Here is a 19505-nt window from a genome sequence, read left to right as displayed (position 1 = left end):
CTTGTCATTGGATGCTGATGTAAGATGCAATCATTCTTATTTTTAGATATTTAAAACTGAAAATCACTAAAGATTCAGCATATTATACACAGTAACCTTCAATTTCATACTGATTTGTCAAAGATCACAAATTAAACCCTTTATTCAATTATTGATTTGTATATTCACACAGACCATTCCTATAATTAGCACTTTCCTGCCATTGATGGGGTGAACATCGATCACATTAATATCACATATTATAAAACAACAAAAACAATGCTTCTCGATTTGCTCCACAACATTGATAGCTAACAATGATTTATGATTCACTTCACTTTTTCCTCTCAGACCATTTTTGCCCTTATTACAAATATGTCAACAAACCAAAACTAGAGATGAAGTGCAGATATATACGGCCCATGTACTTGGGCGGAGATGCCAAGAAATACCGAAAATTGACCACAATTTTGCAAGCCTTTATGTAGGATGTATCAGTGACAATATGCAGATCTGCATATTATCAAGTCGCCTTAGCCATTGATCCTCTATCAGATTGAATCTTTCAAGTTAACACCCAGAATGCTGGCATGTTGATTCTAAACCACGCTAACAAAAATGTCATGAAATTTTCAAAAAAGTCAGAATTTCCCTTATTTTGGTGTGTCTATAATAGCGATCAGCACATAAATGCATTTCAAATGAGTACAATTGGTTCAGTGGTTCTTGAGATAGGTTTGGCTATAAATAAGAAAAATCTGCTGAATTTTGCAGATAAGCGACAACACCGCATGCAGCGAATTAAGGGTAGGATGCGGATTGGAGGGAAGCAACTTTCAATTACGTCCACGAAGGAGATACAAATCCTTTGACGGATAGCCCGATGAATGACGATCTCCCGATACTGCAAAACTCACTAGTTACAAGGACGTAACAAAATACCGCAAAATTGTCGGGGATGTGTGCTAAAATAATGGCAAATTGCAATCCCAATGATAAGGTGAAAATACCTCTCAATGATTGCATAGATGTAATTAGGTACATGTAAACGTACGATGACTGATTGCCGTACGGTTGACTTTCCACTCGCATAAAAATGACATTTGAGGCAATCTTTAAAATTGACTATTGTGACTGGTAATGCATCATTGAAACCAAACAATTCTTATCTTAGATATCGGTGGGTTAGAGCAAGAAAGACCTATCTGCAATAGCTGCCAGGTGTCATATGCGTAAAATGTAGAATGCAGAAATTGACAAATTTTCTATATGGCAGCTATTGCAGATCAGACTTTCTTGCACTAAACCTTCGCTTATATGATTTATCTGCAAATTGGATGGTATATAATACATAAATCCATTATGTAGTGAATACAATGGGCACTAAGAGCAGTTTGTGCCATTTTTTAGCGTATAATGCTCGTAAATTTAGTAAATGATGATATTCGAAACACTGAGTTTTTAATACAAAATGACTTTGGCATTTATATATTTTTAATGTATAACCATTATGTACATAATAAAATGCATTTTGTCAGTAATTTATAATATTAAATAGTGCACATAAAATACAAAATGAGTGTATTGCTCACATTTTTCCAAATTACTTTTTATAAGTATGCAATATGCCATGCATAAACATCTGGCAGTTTTATGAACATAACTCGCCATCATTTTTAGTTAACACAAATAAAAGCTATGTAAAGCGACAAAAAACCCAACCTTATTCAACAGGACCAACTACCACAGATTTTGAGTTCAGGGGATTTGTGTTAGCTGTAAAAAAGTTAAATGGAGGAGAAACATCAGAAAAATTTCAAAATATGTTTGCAAAAATTGTTTCGATTTTTTCAGATTTTCCAAGCTTTCTGTGATTAAAAAAAAACTCATTTAGCCTCTTTCAGAAAAAAAAAGAATCCAGAGTTCCTGACCGACTGACCCTACTTGGATAGTCTGTTCTCCCCTATTATGTAGAACAGGGTTTTTTTATTGCTTTAAATATGGGCTTCAGAAGTCCTCAAATTTTTTGTTTTAAAGCACCAAAAATTACAACCAGTCATTTGAGGACAAATAAGAAGATAAAATAATGATTGGACAGCAAGTAATTTGTATTCCTTATTTGATAACATACTCCTCATTATAATAATTATAATAATCTGTATATACCTAGTATCATTTCATTTACATGTAAAATCATGCCAGTGTACAGGTTACAGTTTTCACGCCCTTCTATAAAGAGAATCCGCTTACGCGAATTATACTCCATGGTCACTGAACACCGATAATCACTTATCCTCAATCAAAACAATCATGAAGTAATTTAGAGTGATTATTGACCAGTGCAAAGCTATTATCTGTTATGCTGGTGGTTTAGAACGAATAGCGAATCTGTCTTCATGAACCTACATGACTTTGAGTTCATATAATTATGCTGTTTCTTAAGACTTTGAAAGTCTCAAGATTTGACTTGCACTCCAGATTTTAAAATACTGAGAATACCCGGGGAGAATACACCCATTCCCCAAGCTCAAAATATGTTTACGGTTTTGCGTAACACAGATGGTTTGCCACAACCATGATATTGACTGCGCTATTGGTGTAATTACTTGACGCAACAACAACAACATTATCCGTAAGCACAATAAATTCTACTAAACAATAAAATGTCCTTTATAGTGACAAATTCTCAATGTTCAAAACTCAATTTAAGTTCCCAGTGGTGGTCCTTTTTTTCAGGTGGCATGGGGGGGGGCAAAGTGATTTTTTTTTTTTTTTGGGGGGCAAAATCAAACAAATCTTGCATAAAATTGCCCAAAAGTTGAAATGTTTGTAATTTTTTTTTACTGGGGGAAGTTACTGACTGGAGGTTTTCTGACTGGGGTATCCCCCACACTGCCACAGGTACCTCCTAGAGGAATGGACACAACTTTTTTGATGGATCTTCACTATCAATGTAATTTAAAGCAATCATGGCTGTGTGAACCAGCCTTTAGTTGACTAACCAATACCATCGCATAATGTACATGATCAGTCCGGTGTGAAGTCGCTGTGAAGTTCAAGGATAGGTGTTCTATAGTTAGATAGCAACTAAACCGCTTGGCTTATCGTGACTGTTGGATTTAATACAGAACGGTGTGTGCATAATACAACAGTGGCTAAGATAATAATGGTGCATTTATTCAAAATAGATGACTGGGAAAATAACATGACTTACTCACGTTGGACAGGATGCAAAACTATGCAAATGGCACACTTTTTTTCCCTCTCAAAGACGTACCAAAATATCAATGTAGTTGGAAGCGAGTCAGGGTGTGTGGTTTTTAATCAACTCGGTAGGAGCCATAATATTTGCACATTCAATCAATCAAAAAAGCTTAATTTGCTTGCTCATACAACCATAACAACTACTGGTAAATGCAATCATACAATTTTTTCATTCATTATTTATTTTCCCCCTTTCTTGATGGTTCGTAAGGTAATAGATCCATTTCAAAAGATGCATGCATCACTTTTGCTGAGGAAATAGATAATCCGCATGTCAGTAGGGTTGGGGGTTGATTTCCCCCCTTATTTTAACACCAACATGAACAAGCCAATCTTTTAACAGTCCCACACCCACCCATTAAATCTTGTTTCCACACATCACTCTGCACTTGAATTTAAATCAAATGTCTTATACGTGTTGAAATAAGAGAGCGATTATTTGTAATATTTACTGACATATCTCGCTTGAAATCAAAAACTCCCTGATTACGATCTGACAACAAAGCTGCTGCTCTCTGTTCCCCCTCCCCATTATTATGAAAATACAAATTACTACCCAAATTAACTTTCATATATTTCACAAATCTTCCACTTGCAACACTGTCTGGTTGAAGCTTAAAGGATTACGACCATCTGACAATATTATGTATCCTCACCCTACCCTCAGGTAAATATTCTACTCAGTATTGCCAACTTTCGGCTTAAACATACAATTAGACTAATAAATTTAAGCTTCAACTAGTTTGGTAAGCTTAAAAAGGCACCTAATCTGGCAATACTGGTTGTAATTCAGCATCAGTAGTGGAGGAGCTCTTGGCTAGGCTGGGATTAGCACAAGATGGACATAAGACACGTTCTAGTTCTGTAACGCAGGCCCAGGGCTATAATCTTTACAGATTACTATGCAACGACAACCATGATGAATACTCGGACCATCATCGTTTCACCGTATATTACGAAAACGACAGTTCATTGACCCGATTAACCAAATGCACTAACAAAAAATTGACCAAATTCGTAGTTGGGTTATTATTTGTGACATAAATACCCATGTGTGTAGGGGTGTGCATGTAGGCATGCAAGCACGCAATACCAGTAGTACACACCTGATTAAGGAGAAAACAAACTTTGGGATCCCACATGGGCCTTTTTTAAATCTTACAAGATTCATTTGCAGGAAACTTTTACTTTGTTAGGACTAAGTAAGATTAGATGACGCGTGCATTGTGCCCTAATAAGAAAAGAAAATTCCATATTTTTTAAATGTCTCCAAAATGTACTGGGTTTTGCAACCCATTCCTTTGGTGCAAATGGAATCTTTTAATGCACCAGCCAAACAAGTAAACTACTTCAACAAGTTTGAGCATCTCACCAAAGTTCACCATTCACTAAGCCAGATTTAATGCAATTCTTATTTAGCATTAAAATACCATCATACAGATTGATTTAAAACTAAAAGCCCAAGCAGAGAGGTGAAACACATTTTCTTCTATATAATACTAACATTGCGATATCTACCACTATATGAGCTAAAAGTAACCCCATCCCCAGTAACACAATTCACTAACCTCCAATGTAATCAATGCAATAGTAATAGCTCATAAATTGACCTCATGAGAAAAGAGTATGAGTTTTTGTACCCAGAGGTCATGATATGAGCATACAAGTATATTGGCATACAGAACTGTGACCTGATAGATGAGGTTGTTTCAAATCAGGCTGACATCCATTTTCCCCGTATATATTGCGAAGCAGTTCTCACCCATTCCCCATAGCATATACGAGGGGGAAATAGGGATATTTTTCTTGTACATAATGTATAATTTATAGAAAACATGGGTGATTCCTTGGGGAAGACTCCACCTAAAGCTTTGAAAGCTGTTAAAACGCCACCACTTGAATGCGTCACTGGTAACAATTAGCATTCGCTAATTATCTGGGGTAAGGGTGAAATTGATTTGTCCTCCATTGTAACATAGAAAAGACTGATTACCAATACCAAATTTGACACTTTTTGGTCTCCTAGGAGGATTTTTTTTAATTTCCTGAATAAATGTAGAAACTTATTTGATAGTTTTTTGAATACTTCTTTTTGCACAATACCTTCCTTGCAAGGATATACAAGCGCAATCAGACACACCCATTTGCACATCTCGCATATATGCACCTGCATGTAATGGTATTAAAACATCAAAATGAGATCAGCTAATACCAATTTTGTGCCATTTGTTTAATCAAATTATGAATCAAATCATCTAAATTGCGATAAATCATCACCTAAACATAATGAGAAAAGAATACAATCAAAATATTCCTCTTTGAATCATTCCCTCGTGGATGCATGCAACATCTGATACCAAGCACTCCCCACAATGGAACCATCTATCATCTTATGACACCAACAAAAATCCTTTTTCCCACTTACACCAATTTCTTGTCATAATCTCATCACTTTCTTTTTTCCTTTTTTTTCATCCGAGAAAGAACTAGTTCGCAAACTTTGTTAAGTAATTGCATCGTATGATTCATCATAACACATTCTCAATTTTCCTTCCATACTGAAATCAAACATGTCATGTTTCTCTTTTTACATTTTTTTTTCTCTAAAAATTCATTAGAAAATTACATCTCTTTTTGTGCCACCAAACCATCTCAAAGGTATTCTACCAAAATGACCTCCTTTTTTAAGATTTTTATTTTACATCTGAAGTGATACATGTATAGTGATTACACAGTCGACAGGTTTTTGGTTTAGCACAGGGAATATATTCATGATCAATTCTATTGCATTGCACAATTGATTTATTCCTTATATCATATAGCATATAGCATATCAGCAGAGAGTGATGCCTCTGGCGGAATAGCAAGGCCAATCACTACAGCGCTACAGCACACTTTGATTACTATAGTGATCACGAGGCATAATAGCGGTAGTCCGCATTAGGTGCGTATGAATCTAACCTAATCTGGTTTAATGCTTCAATTGGCTGCAAGGCTATTCCAGTTGAAATCCATACACCCCCTATGGAAGACATGATCTTAAAATCTCCAACACAGGGGGTAAATTTTACATCGAGTCACCCATTCAGGTAACCCCATTTGAAATCTACACCCCCTGTGTGGGAGATTAAGGTCTTATCTTTCATGGGAGGTGTATGGATTTCAACTGGAATAGCCCAATGTCCTCCAACCAAGGACACTGCCCTGTCTCCCTTCAATCTCCAACTTTCTGGTTGCGATATCGATATATACGACTACGGAATCTGGTGGGAACGCAAGAGCAGCAATGTTGTATCGCCAAGATTGGTATTAATATTGAAGTACCCGTGAGTCACAGTGTTTGAAAATGGATACTGTCGAGTGTGTCATGTTAGCGCATTGTGGCTTCGACAGGATGAAAACAAAAGAAAAAGCGTCAAAATTTTACAAGAAGAAGATCCGCGTGCATATATCAATATGTATTTTTTGGCAACTTTCAAATCCCAAGTCGTGCATGTGATATGTTATATGCATACATGATACCTCGGTGCTAATTTCCATGATGACTGGCATCTGACCAGTAAGCTTACCCAGCCATTAAACTTTTAACACATTGTAATTTGAAGCAAGCACCGTTTTTTCCCTTTCTTTCTATGTTTCATTGGATACTAAAACTAGATAAACAAAAAGATAATTGTGCTTATTTTTTTCATTGTTTGTTTGTGAACTTAGCTTAATAAGATTTCCCAATATATAACAACTCTTCGCAACACTCCCAATTCACCCATTAAGAAGCCTGCGGAAATGATAACACGCTCGTAACCCAATTTTGCGGAGTTCAAATCAATTCTTTTTAGTGCTTCTACCGTTACAATGGTACAATTTACTTGTCTGTAACATTACCACATAAGATGAGGTGCATGCAACATACAAAACCGTAAGAAGAAACAGAAAAACAAAACAAAATTGGAATGAGATGAGAAGTGATTTGAGTCACAAAATATTATATTATTGATTGCAGCAAAATCCATAGATTGGGATTGTGCCCTGTCTCAACTCCATTACCCTCCTCATGTTCAAAACTGAGGCCTTAAGCATAGCTCCTCACCTCAACTAAACAACTATCACAGACAAAAAAGCTGCCTCTTCAGTAGACAGGCAGGTGAGCGTTTCAACATAATAACAACAATAATGTATCTGTCTCATGTTATAATGATGGCAGTTCTTAAAACAAGTCTTTTTTTAACTGAACGACTCTTATATGTCCGTTTTGCCCCCCTCAATCACTGATGAATGTTAAACAGTTAATTCCGATAAGTCCTAATTGAAATGCAATTTTCTCACTTGCTTAGTACACATAATACTTGGTCAATAACCAGAAATCTAATTTGACATGAAGCAGCATGATGTTTCTAACTCCAAATGAAACCAGCAAAAGACTACATTCAGACCAACTGGATAAATACTAGGAATGTTTGTACTCATTAGATTCAAATACAACATCTTCTTTATTTTAACAAGTCGCTTATTTGTATCGTGTCGTCTCGTCTGCGGTTACCATTTATATCCAATATGCAACTTCTTGAGTTTCAAAACAACACTAATTTCCGAGTACATCCGGCACAGTACATACATTTTTTTCTTCAGGACGGCGCTATATGAGATCCAATTTTGCCCGAATCACCTGCCGCATACAGCCTATCATGTAACAAGGTACACAATAAATGTTGCGTTAACAACATTCTATCTGTTTACTCTGTAAACACAACGCATTCCCGAAAAAACATAATGTGCAAATATCTAATATGATCCTATGTTTTTATATTTTTTTGAGTGTCTCTGGACTTAATAAAGTTATTGTCAGAATTTTGACAGCTTCCATTTCAAATATTAAAACAATTTTGACTCTTTCAAAACATTTGCTGCAATGATATTTGAAAAAATGATATTCTGTTCCAAATATGCTTTATATTATCTTTTGAATAATTTGCAATTTAGCTGAGAGCCGGTTTGGCGATGCTTATAATGTAAGGATATTGACATTTGCCTCAGGAATGAGAATAATGGGCTATTCCAGTAGAAATACATTCCCCTATGGAAGACATGACCTTAATCTCCTACACAGGGGGTGGAGATTTCAAATTGAATCGCCAATACAGTTAATCCCATTTGAAATTCACACTTCCTGTGTGGGAGATTAAGGTCATGTCTTCCACTAGAGGTGTATGGATCTCAAATGGAACAGCCCAATGACATTTTCAGCAACAAAATAGCTTCTTTACTCACTAAAAGCTATTTCCTTCAACCGAATCATATTTGATATCAAAACCATAACATTTCTAGTATCTCATATCCATAACACGACTTCACAATTTGTTTAATAAACATCATTTAATACTACTTTTCATTTGGCTGGACATTCAGATGACATATACCTGGACAACAACATCTCCTGACATTCACTCAAGCACTAACGGATTACAAATACACACGTTATGTACCAAGTGTTTACATAAGAGAACAAACTTTCTTGAATCGCTGAAAGTTTACATCCACTTGAGATACAGCAGGCTGTGTGCTGTGCTATTCCATAACAGGTAACTACTATTTTGCACTACATGTAACAACGATGTATCTGCTTTGCCAATTACAAGCATATATACTGTATTTTACTTTAACAGACTGATAAAAAACCCAGGCAACTACTGGACTGCACTCTGGTGTAAAATGAAGTGTCTGCTGTGTTAATTATTAGCATACTCAGGGGTACATGTATAGCCAGGATTTATTGGGGGGGCTGATTTGAAAAAGTGGACCTTTTTTTTGGACCCAAATTTTTTAAAAGTGGGCTTTTTTTGACCAAGAAAGCATAAATGTGTACATCCATATCAAAACGTAAAGTGGACCCTTTTTTTTGGTGTTTTAGGGTGTGTGTGACTGCCAACCCTGCCCACGCCCCTGCATATTCTGTCTATTGTTTTATGAGAATTTTAATGGACCATATCTCACCACAAGCTCTGCCAACATTATTTTGAGATCATACATTTAGCAACTATAACTGAAAAAAAAACTTTAAAAAAAAAAAATTTAAAAAATTTTAATTTTTTTTTGGCCCCGGTTACCCGCCGAAAAATCCAATTGAAAACGTACTATCTACATTATTTTCCTGGCAGTGAACTTCCTGGTCACTGACTCGTAGCCTCCACTTCAGCAGTTTGATGCTCATTTTGCACATTGTTTTGTAATTTTAATATGAAAATTGATACATAGTTTTCATGTCATACTCTATTAATGATATCAAAATGCATTCAAATTCAATGCATTTTGATATCATTTTAAATAGAGTATTGATTAATTAGGTACTGACAGATACTGCCTGTTTACCTGGGAAATATACTTTCTACTTAGCAGATACTACTTTGACAATTGGGAACAAAATGATTAAAAAACAGCTGATAAATTTGCCCCCCCCCCATAAAAACACAGCATCTGCTATGTAATTTCCTTTGTAAATAGGCAGCAGACTACTGATATGTTATTTGCTGATAGATACTGCCTGTTTACCTGGGAGGGAGGAATACTACTTTCTACTTACATTATTTTCCTGGCAGTGAACTTCCTGGTCACTGACTCGTGTAGCCTCCACTTCAGCAGTTTGATGCTCATACTCCAGTAGACACAAAAATTTTGTTCCCGAGCCCTGCAAATTGGAAGAGATAAAGACCCAATATGGTTGGTAAATACTCTTTTCTATATGCTCAATTAATTTACATTCACGTAGCAAATTATACGCTAATAAAAACTAAATCCTGTTGGGAGCTTCTGCCGAAAAGTAAAATACTCCCAAATCAATTGAGCGCCTGATAATGGCCGCCGACGACGATGCAGATGGAAGATCTATGCAATAATATATACATACACAATTATAATTCTGTAAAAACATCAAGAGATCATTAAATCGCAGATTGCACGCTAAGTACAACAAATAAGATTTTATCCGAGTGGCTGAGACGATAATTATAGAAAATATTTACAGAGGGGGAAGTAAGTACCTTATGGGCAAATATAGATTTTTTCAAATGTAAGTGGTTTTGTTTGTGCCAGCTACTCTGCTTGTTTTTTTCCTCTCCATCATGCAGTTGCAACTTTGGCATTAAATATCAGCGAGTTGTCAGGGCATTATTTTGCACTTTCAAACATAACTTCTAGATGCGTATATACCGACTCTCGGCTATTAGGCACAGGAAATTGCACTCATTAAATATTTACTAAAAATTTTGAGGCTTTTTTGCACAACACTTTCATACAAAATAGCAAACAATGCTCAGGTGTTTGACGTATGAATAGCAGATAGCAACAAGGTGGAGAGAACTAAAATAATGAATAATGACTACAAAATTATTCATTAGTTGACCCACTTTTCTATTGCCTTAGCAACAAACATGGATAACACATTGTTGACTTAGTCTTATTAACCTTCTAATTTTAGTCAAATTGCTAGAGTATACACATTTATATCTATACAGAAAAAAACCTATCTTTAAAAGTCTGCGCTGGTATTGCCGTCTTATATTTTCTTCAATTTCAGAATACCAACGAGACAATTAATGCTTAAACTGAAGCAGTGCAGCCACTATAAATCACTCTCTTATCTGTAAAGCTTTTTCCCAAAGCAAAAGCCTAAATTAAACATTTATTAGGCACATCTCGGGTTTAAGCCGACAAAAAAACCTGAAATACAGAGGCACATTGAGCGAGATGTATCGGTGACATTTTTTTCCTAGCCCGTTTTGCGGCATAAATGGATGGCGCGGCGGTTGAATTTTGACGTGAACAACACACACATAACTGGCTGACAGGAAATTAAGTACCCCGAGCTTTCAAATGTATACATTTTCTATAAATCCTAATTATGCCATAATCCATTGTTAGGGGCCCAACGCTACTATTCCCTGACTGATCGCTAATTTGGTATTTGCCTAGAAGTCCATGATCATTAGCCGAAGTGTTCATTTACGTTTAAAATTTGTAGAATATAATGAACCAGCGTATAAATCACTGCACTTTGATATTCATGGTCTCATATGTCAATAGTGTATTATTTCTATGGTTTGATGCTTCAATATTGAAATCATTGTGGAAGGGCTTTCCAAGGATGAAATGCCAATTTTATTCGATGCATAGAAAAAGTAAGGAAATCAATCATGATGTGTAGTCACAGCTAATTATATCCCCATTCAGACTAAGGTAAGCTCAATTTGTGTAAATTTACTCAAACGGAAATGTTATATTGCAAGAATTTTGCGTTATTTAATTTTCTGCTTTGTGCACACAGCGTGAGATTGGTTTGCATTTTGCCTATTGGTTGTTAACACCTTATTCTTCCTATGTTAACACTACTTAAAAAAGCGTCTACTCATAAATACAATTCTACCCAAATTGGTTTTGAATATGAACAGAAGCCAACTTATTTATTACATTTGGCTCTGAATTTGAATAGAATCAAACTTGATTTTGCACTTCACCATTTCCCTGTCTCGATTTCTAGACCCTTTCCATCAAAAGAAGTCTGAAAGTGTGCCTAGATGTGTTACATATCATGGTGCATGTAATGTAAAGTTAGGATCAAGACAATATTTGTGGTTTTTGAAGCTAAATATGACATAATACTGCTCAATATATACATATCTGGGCCATAACATTCTCTAACTCCAACTAGTTTGTATCTGCAAATATCTCCTCATTTTTTACAATATAAAATATATTTGACATTCAGTAATGCTTGCTCTAAATTCAGAACCAAAGCAGGTTTAAAAGCGCAATACCAGCTAAGTCATCATCATATATCACTACTTGTATACTGGGGGCACTGGTTTGTTTACTATGGGGACAGGGTGATGAAGTACTAGATGGAGAATAAATGTCACAACAATTTAACCCTACGGTGGTACAACATGCCAAAATAATAAAATATGCCGCACATGTCATAAATATAAACACCGCTCAATCGTTCACGCCCGGAAATTTGGTAACTGACCAAATAGATCTTTATTTAACATGCCCTCTAGCAGTAGTGTTTTGCAAATTTGATGTCCATTTTATTGGACCACCACTTTTCGGCCGGTTAAATACATATTGCCAGCGAGCTAGCTTGTGCTAAGTAAAAACCCACACATTCATCTTCTTTTACTTTGCACACGGTGACAAGAGACAAAAACCAGGGGCCTCTCTTAAAATATTGCCGGTGTAATAGATGCTGTAATGGTCCAATCTCCTCACTACAGCTATTTTATCTTTTCCCCAGGAAATTATCCTGAATTTTAAATTGCACTCGGCAGGCCAATGATCCACTCAGAAAAAAAATGAACGTAAAAAAAAATTATACTGGCAACCCTGAGCAGACCGAGAGAGAAAGCCCACACAAGTCGCACACAGTTACTAGACTTCTAACTGGTATGGCATGTTATACATGTATGGTATTTGAACTCGAGCGAATACAGCTTGACGACGATGAGGACGAGAGGAAAATAGTAAGCTTACCTACTCACTCCAGCAACTCTGGCTCTACTCCAGAGTGAAATCTATATCTTAATGGGGTTTACTTTTTGGTGCAACCCATATTATTATCATGAACAAGTAACAACTGTATATGTTTCCGTTTTTCTGGCTGAAATTTATCTTGACCGAAATTTGTTTTTTGCGCGCTGTGATATATATATGTCTATATATATAAACATACACACGTTTAAATAGTATCTCCTATTGCAAGCAGCGTTTATGTAATTATGTTGTTAATCACTTAAGGACTTGGTCCATACCCCACAGGGCAATTTTGGAATCATTCAATCTGAGTGCATATCTGAAGTACTTAGCTTCTAGGTTCTTCCAAAAACATAATAATTGATTTATGAATTTTGAAGTACTCCCTGAAAATGAAAATAATACTTTTTTAAGAGGTATCTATCCTGCACTTGACATCGGATCCATTCTATTTCTTGGATTCTTACTGCATCATTAATTTTTTTGTAATATTTTGCTATAGTTGATGGAAGTAACAGTATGAATGACAGGAGACGTATCTTGCATTTTTCATCACTATTGCCTGCTTTGGAACTGATTTCACAGAATAATTTTGACTGATACACAAAATTGATGATCGAGTTTATAATTTTAAGTGGAAGCCTGCTTGGGCACTGCAGCCAAATTTGTTCGATCTTGGGATAGACCATTGGTGCTGCTTCGATACTTGTTATTAATGAACTATCATTATGTGTCAAGTCAAGAACTTATATTCTGCCATATTGGTCCAGTACATGTTCTTGCTACTGGTATGTCGTAGTCCAGTACTAGGTGCTGCGCAGGGGGAGCGGAGGTATATTTTGTGCTGGTCACCCCAGCATGGTTAGTTGAACATACCGCAGGGGACATTGCAGAAGCATCCACATAGCGATCCCTAGCAGATTTTTTTACTGTACAATTTTGCAACCGAGTACAACTTCACTTTGGTGTATATGGTGTACATAAGGAAGACGAAGAAGATTACAGATTTTGTAGAACTATCGACTAATTAATCCAAATTAATGGTAGAATGTGTCATAAATTATCAAGATTGACCAAGCATCGATGGTCGATCAAAAGATCGAACTAATTTGGCTCTATTGCCTTACATGCAGTTTCCATTGAATTCTTGCATTGTCACAAATCAAATTCAATATTCAGCCAAAAATGGTTATAATTTTTTAATCCAGGAAATTTATATTGATTTGAAAATTATGCCCTTGTTGCACATATTGAAACAACACTTATCATATTCTCAACTTTAACACCAATAAGACAAACATATTTCTTGTAAATCAAAATTTTTGGTATGATGAAAACTGGAACACATCACACATAGCATTAGATGCATGTTGACTGCTCAAAAATCAGATTGCTATGAAATCAACACCAATAACGGAAGAAAGTAGCCTCTCAGCTCACCGTAACCCAGCTGCCAAATGAGCACTTGGCACCTGGGCATCGGCATTACCATCGCCATGGTAATGCTTGATTTTTGTCTTTTGCCAACAATTGACTCAAATTACACACACTGCTGTTTTGGTCATTTGGGCCTAATGCATCTCGATACTGAAGTATGATCTAAATTGGCTTCTTCACCACGTGTACAGGTGAGACGACGAGGTGCTATGGCATGACGATGTCTTCAACAAACTTGGTGTTGCTGATAAATTCCACAATAGGTCTACTTCCTCATCGATAGCTCTATCTTTACTCATCTTATCCATTGCCACAAATTTTAAGCACAATTCCCTCCTAGACTCATATCATGGTCAACTCCAATTTTGATAAATCGATCCTCAATATCAGTTTCATCATTTTTAAGTCAAATACACCTATCAACAGCATAGAAAGGGCTAACCACCAGGTATCTTTCCATCTTTGTCAGCTGAAGATTTTTGTAATTAACTCCCCAGCTCTTTTTACAATCAAACAATTTCACTTTATTTATCGAACACCTTCAGGTTTGTGCCATGTTGTCGGCAAATTGGCTATTCCAGTTGAAATTCATACACCCCATATGGAAGATGTGACCCCAATCTCCCACACAGGGAGTGTGAATTTCAAATGGACTCACCCCACTCAGGTAATCGCATTTGAAATTCACACCCCCTGTGTGGAAGATTAAGGTTGTGTTTTCAATAGAAGGTGTATGGATTTCAACTGGAATAGCCCATAGAACCACTTCACCTGTCAGACACTGAAAATAATGTCATTGGGTCACATTTGTACTGATGTTGTGCCAGCAAAATATTGTCTGCTAGCTCAGATTTCACACATTTTCCTCTTGTTTTGTTTCAATTTGATCTGCACAACTGGAATAGATTGCAGTCGCTTGTTGGGTGCTTGTATTACACTATAATACAGAAGCTTACCGTACAACTGCAGTTATGAAATTTGAAACTCACAATTTTTTTCTTCAATTTGCATGTATACGATATTCGCATCCAGAAAGTGTTGAATATTTCACCATGCTCCTTAAGCAACATCAAATTGACAATTTACACTGCTATCCTTAACCCATATATCAATTTTAATATTTAATGTAGCAATTTTCCATGATATTTGCTACCAAACGGGTCTTGTAATCGTGTCTACAGAATATCTCCGTAACTTGCAATTGTATCTTTCTTTCATCTAGTAGTGTTTCATCAACTAATTTATAGACTAGCACCATCTGTCGCATATTTCATGCCATTTTAACTCCCTTCAATACTCGCCATAACATGCCCATTTCCCCCCTAATAAGGTGTCAATTCACACATGAATGATACATAAAAAATGCCTGAGAAAGATGCCCGCCTGGTTCTCCTCCTCCCATGTCGTTTGTCTATCCATCTGTCTGTCTCCCTCAGAGTTAGCATGACAAGAAAACTGATAGGTAGAGTTCTCCATGGAGTTTGATGTCTATTTTTCTGTCACATCATGTTATTAGTGATCTGTAACTGTCATTCTTTTAACCTTTTTCCTACCGTTTTAAAGCAAACAAAGTCTGATTTGCCTTCAAAATAGATTAATTATTACATCTACAGGAGCATTAACACAGATCTAGACTGTCTTCATTTCGCACTAGTCTAAGTCAAACTTGAGAAAAATTTAAGTAAATATTATTATACATCATGCTGAAAATGTGGAGAACAAATTTGTTAATCAAATTTAATTTTCATAATATGACATTCAGTTATTGTTGAATTTTCTGAATGTATGTGGTGGTGTGGCATGTATGTTTGTGGGAGGGTGGGGTGGGTTGGTGCTTTGTGCGAGTATGTGTGGCCAAGGGTAATTGCTGTCAAACAGGGGCAGAAGCATGTTCTTACAGACCCATCATGTCATCTTCCATAGATTAATAAACACTTGGATTGAAATCTCCTGTGCCCTCTTAATGTGTGTGTGGGGGTGGGTGGATGGGAGGGGGGGGTGTTGGTGCTTTGTGAGAGTATGTGTGGTCAAGGGTAATTGCTGTCAAACATCTTAGGTGTATGTGTTGGTTCACTTGTAAATAAGTGTGTACAGCTTTACTTCAGTCAGAAACTACCCCGGAAAAAAATTATCAGTAACTATTCATGGCAAGATACCTTGTGCTGTTATTATAGTGTTAGTATTATATTGATGCGATGACAAGTCTACTACACTCTGATGTTGTTCCATTGCTGAATTAGATACAATAGTGTTGATTGACTTCGCAATCCATAACAAAAGAAGCAAAGCTAATCAAGGAAACTGACGATGCAAGTGAAAAGCATACGGCACAAGCTTATCGTACATACAATGTATATTATTGGATGGTCATTATTCCTACTTTTGTCTGTTCTTTAAAGCAGCGTAATTCCTCACGAGAATAAACCAATCAAACCACATTGGGCTATTTCTGTTGAAATCCATACACCCCCCTATGGAACATGACCTTAATCTCCCACACAGGGAGTGTAGATTTCAAATGGAGTCGCCATTTAGGTAACCCCTGTTCGAAATTCACACTCCCTGTGTGGAACATTAAGGTCATGTCTTCCATAGAGGGTGGATGGATTTCAACTGAAATAGCCTATGACAGGTCTTGTTCACCTATCACGGCGATAGACTTGCAGAGGTGGATATCAAATGAAGCTATCATATACATGGAAATTCAAACAGGCAAATTGTTAATATTTCCTGTATGATTTCCACTCTTATTTCATTCTCAGACAAACCTGCTAATAAAGTCTAATATTATCCCTTGGAGTAGTGGGTAGGGGTGGGTGGAAATGCACAAATATGGTAGCTGAACTGACCGTAACTCTTAGCTTAAGGGCTTTGTAAGAATAAATCCTTAATGATAGCGGAAATGTGGACGATATTGAACATGCATTTCATAATCATGATACTATACATAGAAGTGCAATTGGTTTTCGCTATTGTCTTGTGGTGTATGTGAGTGAATCAAAGGAGATAGCTGGGACACCCCGGGCAAACAATCGTGACGCCAGCGCCAAAAACGCGGGGATGTCAAACTCATAATATTGATACTATGCTGCTCGGCTATATCGGTTGCTTCGTTAAAAGTCGTCTGGTATAAGAGCACTGACGGGCAGAAATGGTCACCGAAACTAGCAAACTCTTCGGAATGACCAGGGAATCAAGTGCTTAGCATAACATCGGCAATCACAAGTAAAGCACGTCTTATAATGTCTATAACCTGAACCTACTTCGCTAGTTTACAAAAACAAACAGAAAATTGGAACACTCAAAATTTGACCCGTATAGCGGGTAAGATTTGCGAGACACTGGAAGGTTGGCAGGCCGATGCTTATATTGCAACACATAGCCGACATTAATTTAGTTAATTGACAATGTAAACGGCAGTTAGGGGTTTTTGGCCGAAGTAAAAATATGCACGTTCACACGACTGATGTTTCAGGGGATTTTCATCTTTTGGCGGTGGATGCGAGCAACAATGCCAGCATGCATAAATATCGTAGCGCCCACTTTCCTGAAAAAGTTTAATTACTCACAAGATTGCTCGGCTAGTGCAAGCTCTAGGTTATTATTAGCTATTGGAAAAGAAAACATGTCAGCCTAACTAGGTTATAATGGTAATGATGGTCATACTATTAACTGTCTGTCTGACTGACCCCTTTTGCTACACTGCGCAATGCTAGCACTACATATGCGCTAAAATACTCTCATCCTAATTACATAGTTCATTATCCCCTATTTAACAACTACAGCTTCAAATTTGACATAAAATAAAAGGAGTATGAATTTTTGTATACATTCAAAGTTATTTTATTAGTGTAGAAGTAGTGAACTGAGTCCTGGGGAGATGAGCATGTTTCAAATCCTAGTATGGTAAACATAGAGGTTCTGGAAAGGACACTTCACTACAGTGAGCTAGGCCAACCAAACAACCAATTCCACACCTCCGCTGATTCCCAACAAAAAAATGGCGCTTTTGAAGCAGCTAACCACCCTACCAAAGTGCAGTAATTCGCTAGTCAAATCATCCCTTCATTCATTAGTGCAACAATAAAGCGTGAGGCACCTCTTCTTATTATACGCTCCGAAAATATATTTTCCCACAGACTATTCTGTGTTATTGTAAATCACCTCGGATAAATTGAAGTAAATAGACGCTGAAGTTTGATTTGATTCTCTAGCCCCCGTAAACAAAGTGTGTTTGACGTACGGCCAGAGCTCGTACAGCTCAAGACGTGGATGGATTGCAAGGTTTATAGCTACAAAACCTGCAGTAAGCAATACTTCAATACAAACAGTGAGGAAGGAATCTTTGCATCTTGAACACAAGGAATAGGAGCTAGAAATATCTGTATCACTTTGATTTTTGATAGTTATCTTTTCGAGTAAGTTATCTTACATAGCAAAACATTTTGGCAATTTAAAAACCGAACGGAGGAAGGGAATGAAAACAGACTTGTCCTAGAACAAATACGAAGAGTAGTACATGGCGAAGTGAACAAGTTGTAGCCCACACAAACCCTTGTCTAAGTGCCAACACGAATGTTGTGAGTATTCCTTCGCTGTCCCACAGGCCGGCTCTAAGTGAATTAGAATGTGCAATGTGATAATAATGGCGGGGGTAAATTCTATTATGCTTATATCCTTTCATCTTTAGGCCAGCCAGTATTGCTAGTCAGGATAGCATAGCAGACTAAAGCGAGCGGGCCAATGTGTTACGCGCTTCACCGATGGATGCACACTTTTTGACATTGATTAGCTGTGCTGATTACCTGCAAGCACAACATCGCTTCTGTTCAATAGGACATCTAAAACACTCTGCCCTAAGGAAGGGTCAAAATGCGACATAGTTTTTACCTACTCCTCACAACATATCGCATCAAATCCATAAAAACCGAGCTATTGAAAAGCAATGTTTGTTTCTGACTGAAGCAAAATGTTATGAGAGTTGCCATCAATTATTAACTCATGGGAACCACTCACTTGTTAAGTTACACCATTGTTTGGATAATATCACACCGACTATTATTCTTGCGAATGTCAAGATGGGTTTTCTTCTAATGTGCTCGCTACATTCAGGCATATAATTTATCACTGATAATCTGATTATATACCTATTCACTAGCATTGACAAAAGAATAATGTGTTGATTTTGAAAATAAAAAGCCTATGATGATATGATACATTACTGGCAGCTAGATATCTTTTCTTTCTGTTAATAATTTATACTTTTCTTGACAGATTTGCAAAATCTTTTGGATTCACCAAGAGTT

General features: G+C 36.7%; 1 protein-coding gene across 1 annotated transcript in view; it reads right to left on the bottom strand.

The window, feature by feature from the left end:
- LOC140159578 (plexin-A2-like) overlaps positions 1 to 19505 on the bottom strand; it is a 348956-nt gene that overhangs the window by 81060 nt on the left and 248391 nt on the right. The window contains 1 exon segment of the mRNA XM_072183069.1: positions 9818 to 9922. Within this exon segment, the coding sequence (XP_072039170.1) occupies positions 9818 to 9922 (105 nt within the window).

This window comes from Amphiura filiformis, chromosome 8 (genome assembly GCF_039555335.1).
Source record: "Amphiura filiformis chromosome 8, Afil_fr2py, whole genome shotgun sequence".
NCBI classification, from domain to species: domain Eukaryota; kingdom Metazoa; phylum Echinodermata; class Ophiuroidea; order Amphilepidida; family Amphiuridae; genus Amphiura; species Amphiura filiformis.
The sequence above is the reverse complement of the archived record's forward strand: the minus strand, read 5'-3'. Positions and strand labels throughout refer to the sequence as shown.